This window comes from Nipponia nippon, unplaced genomic scaffold, assembly GCF_047370975.1.
Source record: "Nipponia nippon isolate SJK-2023a ecotype South Korea unplaced genomic scaffold, ASM4737097v1 scaffold_4, whole genome shotgun sequence".
Classification (NCBI taxonomy): Eukaryota; Metazoa; Chordata; class Aves; order Pelecaniformes; family Threskiornithidae; genus Nipponia; species Nipponia nippon.
This window is the reverse complement of record NW_028262358.1, coordinates 73,400,276-73,415,711: the sequence shown is the minus strand read 5'-3', so window position 1 is coordinate 73,415,711 and position 15,436 is coordinate 73,400,276. Positions and strand designations below refer to the sequence as shown.

General features: G+C 38.6%; 1 protein-coding gene across 15 annotated transcripts in view; it reads right to left on the bottom strand.

Annotated features, from left to right (window-relative positions):
* Nucleotides 1–7,555: 7,555 nt before the first annotated feature.
* The window catches only part of HS3ST5 (heparan sulfate-glucosamine 3-sulfotransferase 5), a 199,436-nt gene continuing 191,555 nt past the window's right edge, over nucleotides 7,556–15,436 (bottom strand). For all 15 annotated transcript variants that reach the window (XM_087774991.1, XM_087775002.1, XM_087774990.1 and 12 more), the window contains 2 exons: nucleotides 13,900–14,038; nucleotides 7,556–9,286 (listed from right to left, as the gene is read on the bottom strand). In XM_087774991.1, the coding sequence (XP_087631117.1) occupies nucleotides 8,356–9,286; nucleotides 13,900–14,006 (1,038 nt within the window). In that variant the 5' untranslated portion in view covers nucleotides 14,007–14,038 and the 3' untranslated portion in view covers nucleotides 7,556–8,355. The remainder of the gene's footprint in view (nucleotides 9,287–13,899; nucleotides 14,039–15,436) is intronic.

The following is a 15,436-nucleotide window of genomic DNA, read 5'->3' as shown; positions in this document are numbered from 1 at the left end:
AAATGCATTGCTACTACTTTTATTTATCAAGTAACTTAGCATTTTGAGTGATTGCTATTCTAATCCATTAAAATTGAGTAAAAATAGAAACCTGGAGTGTTTAGGTAGCTCCAAGGCTTGATAAGATGTCTGAGTAGCTATATTCTGGATTTCTTTTAATGTCTAAGTGTCAAAAGTGGAAGCGAACATGACAACTGTGAAATACTCAATGTCAATTTACAACATTTTAAAATAAAGCCTGTGCAAAAGGAAATTTTACTGGATCTTAAACATAAATTAACTTGTATAGGTAGCTGTACTTGTTTCCCTTTTGTTATCAGTGGATAGAATGGCAGACCACTGTACCAGGGCAGACCACATGCATGCAGGTGGCAATTTTAGACTCCAGGATGGAAACATAGTCAGACTTTTTCCCTAGTCAGCACTGAGTGGAAGTTTCTCCTCCAGTTAATCCTATGGGCCTTCAGAGCAAATTGACTTTAATGAGCCTGAAGGTGTAACAGTAACTGTCCATTGTATAGGATATGCATTGCTAATTACTACTGATGGCAATGATAATTACATGTGGCTACCTCTTACAAGACTGGCCTTACCATTTACTTAAAAAAAAAAAAAAGTATTATTTCCTTTATCTCCTTGATGCAGGCTGGCCGTTTCAATGCATAGCAAATGTGGTGCTTTTCCTTTTTTAAGACAAATGATGGTTTCGCTTCACCAACCCTATGGGTCTGAGCTGCTTCTTTGCAAGGCACTGTGATGCACCACAGCCGTCCAAAGTAAAAAACCTTTTTTCTGTTCCTGTAAAGCTGTGTTACTAGTGGAGCTACACGGAGGAGATTGTAACAGTTGGAGCAATTTTCTGAAGATGAAGTTAGTAATAGTGCTGCTGCTAGTCCCACCTCTTATGAAATGCCTATCACTTTTTTCATATAGTAGGGAATTGTAAATTAATTCTTCTGTCTCCATGGGTTTGGAATAGAAACGATGCCTTCACAGTTCAATGAAGTGGAAAGTCTTTCATCAGCAGAAAATCAGCCAAGGAATTGGATGGCAAAGGCCTCATACATTACAAAACAGTTGTTTGCAATTAAGGCCAGGAGTAAGATGTGCATGAGTCTGTCATGTTTCTTTTTGTTTATTTAATCAGCCTGAGGCATAACATTAGATGGTTTGAAGTGGCATTGTTTCCTTGTCATGTCCTATGATTTGCTGTGTATTACGTGTACAGTATATGTACTGTATCAAAAGACTGCAATCTGTTCAAAATATAGATGTTTCATATTATGCCTGAATCCTGATCAATAATCAGGACATTTTCACAGAAGCATTAACCTGCTGAAGTAGTGACCACTGCTGCTGAGGGGAGATTATTTTGAAAGTTGTTAGAAGGAATCAGCTGGGAATCACAAGGACATCAGCAGAATTAAATGCGTTGTGACACAATCTTTCTCTGCAGTCACAGTGGCAAAGACTGTAACAGCCTCTGCTGATGTTTCTTTTTCTGTCTCACAAGACATACATTTCAGGGAGAGTGGTGGATCACTGTGCACCATGCAAGAGAACTTTGTAACTGATATGAAGTTGAATGGAGTCAAAGCTGAACTGAAAGTAAGGTAGATATAAACTAAAAAGAGTCAAGTAGCTTGGTCAACATCATCTCCTAAAGTCATGATACTGCCAGTTTTAATAGGGATCTCAGAACAGCAGGTAATCTTATTTACCATATGCTAAGCACAGTGCAGCAGATGGACGATGGCATTCTAGTCTTTTCTATGCTTTCCTTGCACTTGTCAATTCAAGCCCTGGCAAAAAAGGCTGGTTTCCAGATTGATAACACATGGATGTTCTCTAAGGGCTTGACTCTTTCATCAGTGCACTATTGCAGAAAGAACTTAAAATCCTTTGTCTAGAAATGTAAATGCAGTTAGTGATAGCTGGTAGTTCTGAAGATGGGTTTATTATATCTGTCTCAAAGTTGTCAGAAGGTAAATCAGGCTTTAAAGAACAGATTAGCCAGAGCTGATCCGCTGGTAGAAGAGTGCTATGGAATATCGCACATAAAGCATCTCCTCAAAGAAATTCATAAACAAAGGAAAACTCAACTTATAGATAGTGATGATGGCTATCCTGGGCACATCACTATTTCAGTAACACACATGAGCCTTCAGTATCAAAATTAAGTCCTTATAAGGCAATCTGACACTCACTAGATCTATGTTGCTAAGGTTTTTAAATAATTTTTTTCTGCTCTGTGAAGTAAATCTTACCTGATAGACTAAACAGTGACACTGAAGTAGAAGACTAACAGCACTATTTCAGTAACACACATGAGCCTTCAGTATCAAAATTAAGTCCTTATAAGGCAATCTGACACTCACTAGATCTATGTTGCTAAGGTTTTTAAATAATTTTTTTCTGCTCTGTGAAGTAAATCTTACCTGATAGACTAAACAGTGACACTGAAGTAGAAGACTAACAGCACTGTAGCCCAGTAGCCAGTCAGTGTCCTTGGAGTTGACAGGTACAATAACAAAAAATGTTTGAGATTACTGTTAAAAATCTCTTTAAAGCATTTATCTGAAGTCCTTTTCTCTGCAAATAAGCTCTTTAAAAAGTAAAATTTGCCATAATTTATTCTGTTTTGCAGTCTTTTACAGATCTGAGGACCAAATCTGCTCAGGGATCTCCAATAAGTTTAAAGTAGTGTGGCAAGTATTTTTTTAAGAAACTAATGAAACAAGCCATAGCATTTTCAAAGTGAGTTGGGAAGGAAAATAAAATTTCTGTTACCATATCAGTATGTTCATTGTCAGATTTTAACGGTACTACCCAAACTTTTCTGATTCATTTTATACCTCTATTCTTGCAAATTGATAACATAAGAGGGTTTAGAGTGCAGCTTAGAAACACCTTGTCGGTAGGTTCAAGGGATTTCTGGGTAAGTACATAGAAGAGAAAGGCACGCAGTGCTGCTACATCTGAAGATTGCGCTATCCCACTGAAGACATCCAACGACTGCAAACCGTTGGAGCCTGGCAACGTCTTCATGCTTTCCTTGTCTTTATGTCCTTCCTGAGGCATTAGCTATTGGCTACTTCTAGTGACAGATCCTGGTTTGAAAAGACCTTTGCTCTGACCCAGTACAGTTTTAGTGATGTTACTCACCTTTTTAGGTCAGGTTAGTCTTCTGCTTGTGTAGTGAACTGAAGCAGGTCCATGCAGAAGAGCATGAGACTCGGTGCAAAGGAGAGGGAAAGAGTGCGTTGTGTGGGCATGAAGGCTGGAACCTTGGCATCAGCTGGGTTGACTTAAACTGCCATGGGATTGTAGGCTCCTTCTACAAACCTAGTTTCTTTTTTTTTACACAGAAAAGAAATAGCATTTTATCTCATTTTAATGAAAGCAGAGATACCTTCAGCTCCTGACCTGTTCTTTGTCAAGAAGGGTCATTTGTGAACTTCATAGTTACAGTCATTATACCAAAACCAGTAGCAGTGATTTGTTAGACTGTCATTAACAAACAATGCTTCTGCATGACCTTTTGCTTCAACATTAGCTGCCTTAGAAGAAACTGGGCCTTGAACTTTTTTGAGTCGGTATTAAAAATCCCTTCCAGTGATGGCTCTATCTTTGGCCTTCTCCAAGGATGAGATAATTCATTTCAGTGATAAGCTATTGCTGAAAGTCTCTAGCACTGCTGAAACTTCAGTGAGATATATCAGTTAAACTGCAAGAAAACACCTTTTGCTAGAGCACTCAACCCTACCTCATGGGAGATAAATCAGTTGCATGTGTGAAATCATGTCTGCAAAATAACTGGATGAAATGAGTTCAGTGTGGGATTTAGGTACGCCAGTTTAACAGTAAGTTTATTCCATCAAACTGAAAATGCCTGCAAACAGAGTTGTGGAATTCAGAAAAGCCTGAAACTCTTTACATTTCTGAGCTTACCACCTTGGACAGGTGCATGAGCATTTAAGTAGTAATGTCTTATCTGTTATGAAAGCGTCATCTGAAAGCTTCACACAAACCAGCTCCTGGTAATTTTATAGGAGCTTTATTCTCTCGCTATTGCTAACATTTGATTGTTTAGACTAAAACAGATCTAGCTTGCTAAATCATGATTTCAACAAGTCTCATTAGTATCAAGAAGCCTATACGGAGGACAGGGAACTGAAATTTCTCCAAAACTTTATTGTCATGTATTTGTGTGTTGATTGGACTTCTGCTTTTGTTTTCTTCAAATTATGATCTACACTTTGGTTTTACATATAACTCAAATCAAAACAGAGAAGCAATATAAGTTAAATCTTTACCACGTGTGTTCAGACATGAACCTTTTGCATTCGCTCAGTAGCTCACATGTTCTGGATATATCCCTAAGGCATGTGTTCAGTATAAGTATCTACTAATATAATTTGGAACCATAGAGAATTTAAATAATATGCATCTATGAAACAAATTTTAATGGCTCTGTTGCCCAAGTTTATGGGTATACCTCAGTGTCTTGCATGTAGAGAATGCCATGCAAGAGACATTGCTCACTGTGAGCTTCTTGAAAAGACCTTCACTAAATTCTTTTTTCTGGAAGTTTACCTACTATGGACCTTGTATTACTATATCCTGTGTCACTCAACATCACTGCTGAAGTCATCCAGGATGGAAAAATAAAGATTTCTCTATGTTACTTCCTTATCTTCTCCAATCAGAGGGTTCCAATAAGTTGCACAGGCTCGCAACATGAGTTAGGTCAGCTAGCCAGGGAGTAAACATGTGCACAGTAGTGCTTCCACAGCTTGGGTTTGAACAGTGATTGGACTGGCTTGTTACACTGCACTTGGACCTTCTCTGAGGTCTGTGTAACACTGAACTGATGGGCAATACTTAAGAAGATCATTAATGGTAGAGGGAGATCTTCACAGGATCACAGAATGGTTGAGGTTGGAAGGGGGGTCAAACCCCTTGCTCAAACCCCCTGCTCAACCACCCAGATCCAGTCGCTCAGGTCCATGTCCAGATGGCTTTTGAATATCTCCAATTGTGGAGACTCCACAGCCTCTCTGGGCAACTTGTGCCAGTGCTTAGTCAGCCTCACAGTAAAAAAGTTTTTCCTGATGTTTTCCTGTGTTTCCATTTGTGCTTATTGCCTCTTAAAAATCTTGGACTACTATAATGAAATATGTTGCTAAATACCTTACCTCTCTTGTATTCTTAGACACCATGGCAAAAAAAAAAGAGATCTATTAAAACAGGGCAAATATATTTTCATCATGCTTATTCTGCTTTCCTTAAGAAAAAGCAGTACAGTGGGTTAATGGTAAATGAATCACTGATCTCCCAATATCAGTCCTTTATCTACCTATATACTGATTTCTGAAAATACAATTTCAAATTCATCTCTGATATTCTTTTATGCTGCAAATTGTTGTTCTATGTAGTTTAAATAGCAGCTGGGACAATCTGATAAAAATGCACAGAAATATTAGCAGTTTTAATCCAAACACTTATCGGAGCTCTGAAGCCTGCAATTTTACTGTACAGAAAATATGAAAGATGCAATGTCTTTAGAGAACTTGAATGCCATAAGTTACCAGCTGCAACTTCATATAGCTGTGCATCACTCTGCAATCATAAACTCAAGCTATGAGCGCTCTTCCCGGTCTGAACACTCATGATCAATTTGAATAGAAATGATTCACTCAAGATTTGGGAAGCAAAGCAAAGAGGCTGAAATGAATTATTCACAAATTGCTCCTGAAGAGGTAAATACCATAAGGTCAGAACTTCTGAAACCGGTTATGAATACGGCAGCAAAATCCCCATTAACCTAGGAGTGTGCTTTGGGTGGTGTGTTGGATCTGTGTATTAAGAAGCAGTTTTGAAATTTTCACTAGGTAATGTCAAAAAGATTCAAGGACACTGCACTGAAGAAAGTGAATCAGTCTCCTGCTCTTTTAGGCTTCTTAATACACTGCAATACCTCTGAACCCTCTTTCCTCCCCTGCTATTCCTGACTCTTCCTCTGTGTTTTTTTGAACCAGATTTGTCTAAGATATCGCCTAAATTTATCCATGTGTCTCCAAAATTGCAAATGATAAGCTGGAGTTAAGCCAGCTGTCTTTAACAGGAATGTGTGTAGTCGTGCCTGTTAAATCACAGTCTCTGTGATTTTTCTGATCAATGCAGAGAGATATTAATTTCAAATGCATATTTCATGCTTAAAGGTAACTTTGGCCTAATTTGTCCCTTTCATTGAAAATATATCTTGGCCTTCAGTTATAGTTTGTAGCCAGGACTATATCAAGCCAGTAAGTATCACCCAAAGCTGTTTGGAATCTGTCTGCTCACCTGAAGATTGTGCAGATGTTAAATTGGATAAAATCACGTCTTTGAGCACTATTAGGTGAGTTAAATGTCTCCGTCTTTATGCCTGGATGTGGGCAGGATAAATGATTCTCATACAGGAAAACAGTGAGTAGTATTGTAGCTACTGTGGAAAATTTCACATATGCTCTACCGTGTTGTGTTGGCAAGGCTCTGAAGGAGTATGAAGAAAGGGCACATTGCTCACAGTGCTAGCAATATGATTAAAGATACAGCAAGACAAGTAGCAATCTCTCACAGGAGATTTAAAAATCACTTATTTAGAAAAACGATGCTTCCAAATCACTGAGCAAGATAAACAGCCCACAGGGAAAACTTGATCTTATTATAAGCTGAACTACCAGCTACTCTGCTACCGTAGCTCAGAATATTCAGATGTTCTGGATACCTTCCAAAATCTGTGTCCCTATCAATCTTTAGATGTTCATTTTAAAGTGGTTCGTTTTCGTTTTCGTTTTGTTTTGTTTTTGTTTTGTTTTTGTTTTTGTTTTTGTTTTTTTCCTTTTCTTCCTTTTTTCTTATTTTAAAAGATATTTTTCAATTGCTTTTATTGTTTTGCTTATGAACCTTTAAGAGCCCTACAATGTATAAAGAATGAAAACACTCATTGCCTGAGCTAATTTCTTGTCACTTACTGAATAGAAACATGAGCTATATGTTTATACCAGTAATAACAACTCTGTGGTTGTTTGGAACAGGTGCATATGTTACCAGATAAAAGCAGAGGTGTCACAACTGTTTTCTTTGACTTCGGAAACATCACCAGTTTTCAGTGATGAAATCTCTCTAACTCTTCTTCTAATCTTGTTTGTCTGTCTGTCCTTTTGGTTTTAATGGCAGCTCTGCTTTTCTGATATACCTGGTTACAGTAATCTTTTACAGTCATTCTTTAGCCTCATGGGCTCCTGCAACTGAATTAATTACAGCAAAGTGCTGTAACAGAACAGCAATAATGTTCTTTGAGGTGTGTATTACACCAGATTCCCAGATGGATGAGTTTTTTAATAAACTCAGCTTCACCACATGTATCAGTTTTCTCAACTGTCTAGAAACCAAGTTTATGTGTGCAACTCTCTCTCACACACTTGCATATGATTTGTCTGGGCTAAGGGACCACACTGATATACATCAAGCAAAGGTGAAAAGCTGTTGCACATATAGGTAATTTTAATCCATTCCATTTTTAAATACCACAATAAATTTAATTTTCACAATAAATTAAATAGCCATATTCAGTTTACAAAATAGAATTACTTAGTGTGAAACCAGTATTTACAAACATTGTACACTATGTACATGAAGTTTAGCTTTGTCAACACACAAGCATAGAAGAAAAAATTATTTGACCTTTTTTTGACACGTGATTGACATGCTACAAAGTGACACTATGGTCCATACAATAAAACAATAGTGCAAACTCACCACAGGAACTCTGAAACAATGTTGTTTGTATGAGATAAGATATTAATTTCAAATAATAAGAAAATAATACTATCCACTCTCATTGTAAAAATTCAGCACTGTGTTTAAAGTGTCAGTATTCCTTTAGCAATATACATACCAAATATAGCCTGAAGATGATGCTTTCTCACAGCTTCACAGACTTTTGACATGAATTTTTATGGCATAAACTGACGTTCTGCTTAGATCAATAAGTATGTCATATAAACACTTCACTAAGCAAGAGGAACACTGACCCTTTTAACGGTGTCTGACTTTATTTCCCTAAATACCTCCTTTCCCTTTATTATTATATCTTAAAAGATGCAACTATGCTGACAGTAAATTTGTGTTAGTTACTACTCTGTAGAAAAAATTGATCCCACCATATATTTGGTCACACACTGCATATGTACATGAATGCATGAAAAAAAGTTACTTTGATAGCTGTGTCTATGAAAAGTGCATATTTTAGCAGAGACATTTATTGCATGTCTCAGGTGCAACAGAAAGTGTTGTATGAAGTTTAGTTTAGGGCCAGTTAAATGTCCTCCCAGTGATCTGGTAAAATTTTTGATTAAAAGGATGAAAGAACTTGCGCAATTTGGTAATGACAGAAGTATCCACCTCTGGATGGATGCGTCCCTTGCTACCTGCCAGGCACTTGTTAAAGACAACGTTAAATCGCAAGCAGTAAAACCCTCTGGTGGCATTGAAGTATAAATTGTACTGACTTATCCTTGGAGGAAGATTTAGGAACTTCTCGACCAGCTGGAGTTCTGGCAGTGGTTCTGTGATAAGCCGGTCTCCATCTACGATATGAAACTGCTCAATTGGGAAGTATTTTAACCATCTCTCCAGATGTTTTGTGTAGATGCTGGTTCTCACTGCCTTATACTTAGTGTTCACTTCGCAGGTATTAGGATCAATAGCCAGCTTCTCAAATTTGTAATAAGTTTTGTTCTTCCTTTCCTTACCTTCCAGCACCTGAGTGTAATCAGAAATAGCTCTTGTGGTAGGTTCCCTGACAATGATCAATAATTTGATAGATGAGTTCATTTTGTAAATCCTTTCAGGTACTTCCTCAGTGATAAAATATGCAGGGCTTTTCTCAATTGTTATTTGATGAGGGTAAGAAAAAGGCATTTTTTTCCGGTACCACTCAATCCCCTTGGCATAATTCTCGTCATTGTCAAAGAAGTGAATCTCTTGAGAAGCTTTGACCACTGCAGGGTGAAGGTTCAGCATCTCCAGCAGTGCTCGGGTGCCTCCTTTCCGCACCCCAATGATAATGGCCTTGGGAAGCTGCTGAACCAGATTGTGCAGTCGTATTTGTTCCTTGGTGGCATTGCCCTTTCGGAACTCATGGAGCAGCCCTCGCTTGAACTGCAGAGCTCTCAGCGGGATTTCGTCCTGGCCGCGGGGTCCAAATCGACCATCTATGGGGCAGAGGGGCTGCAGTCTGCAATCAAAATAGGAAGTATTTGTAAAAAAAGGATATCTCTTAAGGCAAGTTTTCTGTCACGCTCATGGAAACCTTTTGCAATGTAATGTGATATGCCCATCTTTTAACTTTTGTTTTATTCTGCCAGTGATTGTTTGCAAATAGTTTGATTATTTATTCTGGTATTTTGCTGTGATTTGTCTGAGTAACTCCTAACTCCACCCTTCTGCTTTTTTCAAGCATAGGCACTATGATTATTGTTCTCGGGGCTTCTTGAACCTTGCTTCACCACTCTCATTGCTGATTACTTTGCAATTGATTGGGCAGTTTTTAAACCATTCTAAGATGAATTTTATTTAGTCTTTTTGATCTGAAAATCCAGTTAATTTAAGTCATCTCTTTCCAACACTTTTCCTATTCCAGTCTGAATTCTTTCCTGTGCTTCCCATTGTGTTGACTTTATTAGCTGTTGATCCAGAGTTGGCCTCTTTAGTGAAGAGGAGCAAAAGGGATGAAAAACAGCTCTCTAGGCATCACCTTTCAGTGTTTTCCCTCCTCTTTAGAAGATGCCCGGTGTTTTCCCTGGGACAGAATCAGGAAGACCAAGGTTCTGAATCAGGCATGATTAGCAAGGCACAGAAAGAACAGCAAGTGAAGATTTTAAAAATGCATTTATTGCATCATTGCATCAATTATTTTCTTGTCATCATTTATGTATCCTCCCACTGAACCTCATTTTGTGCCTTACTGTTTCTTCTTTTGCCCCTGTGTTTTTGTGCTATTCTTTTCTATTCACCTACAATTATTTCACCTATTTTCCACTTTTCTAAATGCTTCCTTCTTATATTTGATGACACTGAATGCAAGAAATGATTCAGTAAGAAAAATGTTAAAATTTTGCTACTACAGAACCTTGAATAAACCCTCACCTCCACGCCCAAATCAGCGCTTTGGTCATTATATAGGCCAATATTGCACTGAAGATGAAATTGGTGTGTAGAGAGAGCTTCCAATGTCCTACAGAAAAATACCATTAATAATTATTTGGAGAGCCATGCTCTCCAAAATTAAGGATATGTAAGAACAAAGGTTGCCTAGGCAATTTTAATATGAGCTCGCTGTGCATATATATTATGATACGGTTTTTAAATTACATGGCCACATGCTATTATTTTTCACAGGACCCCTGCCTCAGCCAGTATACCAGATGGGCAACGCTCATTAATAGCTGTTTAGGTATTCAGTATTTATTCTGGTTTCTCAGCATGTGGCCCCTCACTCATTTACTATATATTATTCAAACTCTGCTTTAAGGACAGAATTATATATTTCTTTATGGCTTTTCCATCCATCACTGCTTGTTGGGGTCTCTAATTTGACACTGATGCTAGGACAATGGATGGCTGGGACAAAGTAAGTTTGATCCTCCTGGCTGACCTGATAGCTGTTTCCTTGATTATCCAGATGCTAAGAGATGTAGCATGTCCAAACAGAGCCGAAGAAACAACCCAGATGACATTGCTGGGTTCACATGAGCTCTAGCTAAGTCCTACAGACTAATTAGAAGGTGTGATGAGAAGTGAGTTCCTGTTGTTATTTCTTTTCTCAAGTTTCCACTCTCTTCTTTTCCTTTGCTCTTTGCCATCTACTGAATAAGAGCCTGACTTGGTCGCAAAGACTGAATCATTGCAACACTGATGCAAAACTGCCAATAAAAGAAAAAAACAACAAAAAACAAACAAAACCAAGCAGAAAGCATTGTCTTGACAGTGGTACAATTTGGTCAGACCGTGGTGTGGGTGGTAAGACAGTCTTTCTGCAGCAGTGAGGTGGCAGTTAAAAGCATAAGAAACAGAAGCTGCAATTGCTATCGGTGTTCTTCTCTTCCCTCTCCTTCTGTGCATTTGTTATTTGTTTTCAAGGAAAAAGGATTCCACAACGGCAGTTCCAGACCCGTCTCAACTAATTTTATCTTTTTTCCTCAAAAAGACAGTTAGCACTGCCTTCAGTGTAACACAACAGCTTGTCAAACAGGGTGGTTTCCTTTAAAAGTAAATAAATACTCAGGATATCCTCTAGCCTAAGGGAAAAGATTGGATGTTGTTAAAAGTCCTTCCTCAACACTTTACATTTCAGGATTTTTACTCTTTCCCCTTTCTTCTCTCTCTAAACAATAAAAAATATCCTTTAAAAGACCTTGACAGTGGTGGTATTAAGCAGGCTGTCAGATCTTGGTAGTTGAATCCCCAGATGTAACTATTTACTTTTATATAACAATATGTAAATATTTTTGATTCTCAGAGTAATTTTTTCCATTAAAATAACAGAGTCCTTTACAAAGAAAGAGTATATGACTTTTATTCTATCACTGAATTTGCTCTCCCAAAACAGGCAATTTCTCAAACTGCTACAGTAAAACTCTACAAATATTCTACTTGAGAAAACCCACCATAGAACAATTCATCTCAGGGAACTATATTTTTGACAAATTTCAAAACAATAAAGTATGGCTGAGCAATCTTAATGGCAAGCAGCAGGGCTGTCTCTCCTGATCCAGAATACTTGCTAATTTGCTTCCAATGGACGTGTCACAGTGGCAAAAGATTATCAGCCTGGTTCCAGCAGAAGCAGTTCAGAGCATCAAAACCAGGTGCGGAGGCTCCCTGTACTGCCAATGAGAGAGTCGAGCAACTCAAAGACTGGTCCAGATCTTCTCAAAATTGCCAGGCACAGAATCTGTTTGAGCTTTCACATGTGAAGCAGCTCCATGCACTCAGGATGTGAAGGACAGAGGCCTCCCCTGCAGGGAAGCACTCAACTTATCGGACTTTATGGCTCAATGAATCAGATAAGCTAGTGGGGCCTAAGAAAACTCAAAACATTCCCATTGAATAGCCTGGTCTCAAGCTATTAAATGCGGGCATCCCCAGCTCTCTTTTTCAAATTGGATCTGCATAAATTAAGCATAGATGAATCTGTATTTCTTCCTTAACAGTTAGTTATTCCAAAGTCTATTGAAGCCACTCAGTGTTCTTGCACTGACAGAATTCAACAATCTTGGACTATGCCCTAGTGCTGAGGCAGAAGAACATTTCCAGTTAATTCATCTGTGTCTCATCCTTTCTAGTGTTTCCTTCTCTCTCCCTTTCATAATAAGCTCAAATAAAGGGCTGCTTTTTAGCAGTGTGGTATTTTTCACACTGGGTAATGTAAGAGAATGAAACCGAATTTTACTGCCATTGGCAACATTATATATGAAACCGGTGGAATTCACTGCCGCAGGAGGTCAGCGAGTCAAATACTGTGGCGAGATAATTTTATAGCCATCAGTAAATTCTGAAGATGTGCAAGCATAGATAATAGCATAAGGTTAATTGGATTTCATGCCTCTGAGCATAAAATATACTTTTGCAGGGACCAGTAAGGCATTCTGCCTTCATTTACAGAATCATATTAGTCTCAGTGAAGTTTTCACCTCTGAAGCATCAGAGATGCTTTGACCACCAGGGGAAAGAAAATATAAATTCTGGGTCTTAATTTGCAATGCACTTCGTCCTAGCTGAGTACACGGTCTCCCTCTTCTGGAGTGGATTTAAACAGCTGGACCTCAGATAGAGCTCCGCATTACCTAGCAATGGACGCTCGGTAGCTCTGTTTTCAATTCACTTTCCACGCGCTGCATATTCACACAGCATTGTGTCACAATTTTGAACTCAACTAATATTTTCCATAATTTAAAAGACGAACACTAATAGAGCATTAGCACCGGCAAGCTGCCTAACAGCTTCTGGAAATCTTGAAGTCTTGTTTCATTCATTCTTTTGAAACAGCTTTTTTTTATCCTGTCTTTCTGTAGCACCTACCAGAGCAATCCCAGACCATTTTGAAGGTGACAGAAACAGCAGTGTCAGTGCAGGTAGCACTACTGTTGCACTGTCAATAACCAGTCAAAACTCAGTCTGGTCAAAAGTGCCAAATACTCTTTGATTTCCTCTGCTGGATTTTCTACTGCTCTCCAGGAAATCAGTTGCAGAGCAAACCCACTTATTTAGCACATTCAGCTCCAGAAAATACTGGCTAATTAACATAGTTAAAATTCTCAAACCCTGAAGCAATCTTTCAAGTGAAATATTCCAAACTTGATGAGCTACTCTGCAGGCTCATACTTAATTTTAACTACCACTGTAGCACATTAATTGCTTGCTCATAAATTTAGAAAAGATGATATATAAATACATCATAACTGTTTTGCTGAAACTAGAGGTCAACACACAGATGCACACAGACAAAAATGAGCTACTGTAATGACATTTTTACTGGATGCTGTTTTATTTCTTCTCTGAAACAAGTGCCAATGTGCTTAGAATACAAATGGACAGACAGAAATACTTTGACAAGGATGACCCACGACTCTATTTTCCCACTCTCTTCTCCAAAGGGGAGGAAAGAACAATGAAAACCAGTGCTAGAACAGACAGTCTTTCTGTCTTTCTATACAGGAGTAGACACTAAAAAATAATAATAAAAAAAAACCACCAACCAAAAAACCCAAAAAACTCAGAGCTTTTAAGCAAAAACTCAGACAATCTGAGCCCATTTATAATTAAGAGAGCAGCTACTTAATGACTTACCTATCCAAGCTCCCAACTCTGGCAACTAGATATAAGAGACTTCCAATAGCAAGGCTGCCTAGCACAAAGAGCTTCTGTCTCAGCAACGCCTGCTGTTTGAATAGCATGGCCCTCCATCAATCTTCAGGACTTCTTCAGTCTGCAGAGACAAGAACACATGAAACACTCATCAGAAAGCAATATGCAGGGTAATGTTTAATCAGGTGTTGCAAGTGATTAAGCCACGCTTGCAAAATCCTTTCAAACTGCAAAGTAGTTAAAACTCTTTTGTTTGCTACTGTTTTTCTGTCCCACATGATAACACCAAGCAATGTATCTGGGATAGGGTGATAATTCTGGAAGTGACAGTTTAGCTACACGTACCATTACTAGGGCTGTCTGATAACCACACTGTGGGTCTTGGAAGTGTAGAGGCTTTGTATTGTAATAGGATCTCTTGTTAGGTAAATATGTTTAGGCTTTAAGCCCTTCAGTATCAGCCTGGGCTAGATTTCAACAGAGATTTAAATGCTCTTCTGCCAAGCGAGGCATCAGTAACCAGGACTTAGGCTTGCAGGTCCTGTGCACACAGTGAATGGGGCCACATTTACTGTGTCTCTACTATTATTAGAGTGTAAGCTGGAGAGAAATCTAAAACAGTTTATTTCCTGATCTGTGCCAGCAAGCCCCTGATGACAGACCTGAGAAGCATGTAGCTGGGGTGGGCACAACGATGATTTTTCAACACCAGTGCATCCTATCAGCTCTCCCTGTGCTGTCTGTCAGCTTGGGCTGTTCTGTGGAGAACCTCTTAAACACCTCATCTGCCACCTCAAGACTTGATGGGACACAAACTGTCATCCTTGAACTGAGCATGCCTATATCCTCAGATTTCAGCAACACCAAAGCATAGACTTAAATTTCCTTTTCTGATGTGCACCAGAGACCATCTAAAGCCCACAAATGAGCTTTGCTTCAAATACTTTAGATATGAGGCAGGCCTGAGTCAAAAGATGTGACCTTGTGCCAAGAAGATTGACCCAGAATAACCAGGAGGTCCCTGGGTAAGGTAGACGGAAGTGCTGAGTAAAATGGTTTGTCTTTAGCCTGACTCTAAGGCATGAGGTTTGTGTTCAGGACTGCAGACCTGTTTAGGAGACTCAGAGCTGGATGCCTAAATATCTTCTTGCAAGAACTGAGGAGAAAGATCAGTCCCTCCTTTCACAACAGAGCCAAAGATGATGTGGTTCTTCACTCTCTACCAATCCTGGGCTTTCTTATAAATATACAGGAGACATAAGTTCAGCTCCTCTCACTGGCTCAGGGGATGTAAAGCCATATTGTCTACCTATCAAATAAATGTTTTAATCACCAAATTGATCCTCTTGATATATAAACCATAAATATAAACTGGAATCACCTGAACTACTCATCCATATTCTCACTCCCTCAACCAGGGAATATTTAATGTGTTATGGAGTAGTTTCAACAGAAACTGCTTTTTTTCTGAATTTTGACTGGACTTACTTTGAACAATTTTTGATGTCAAGTTTCTTAT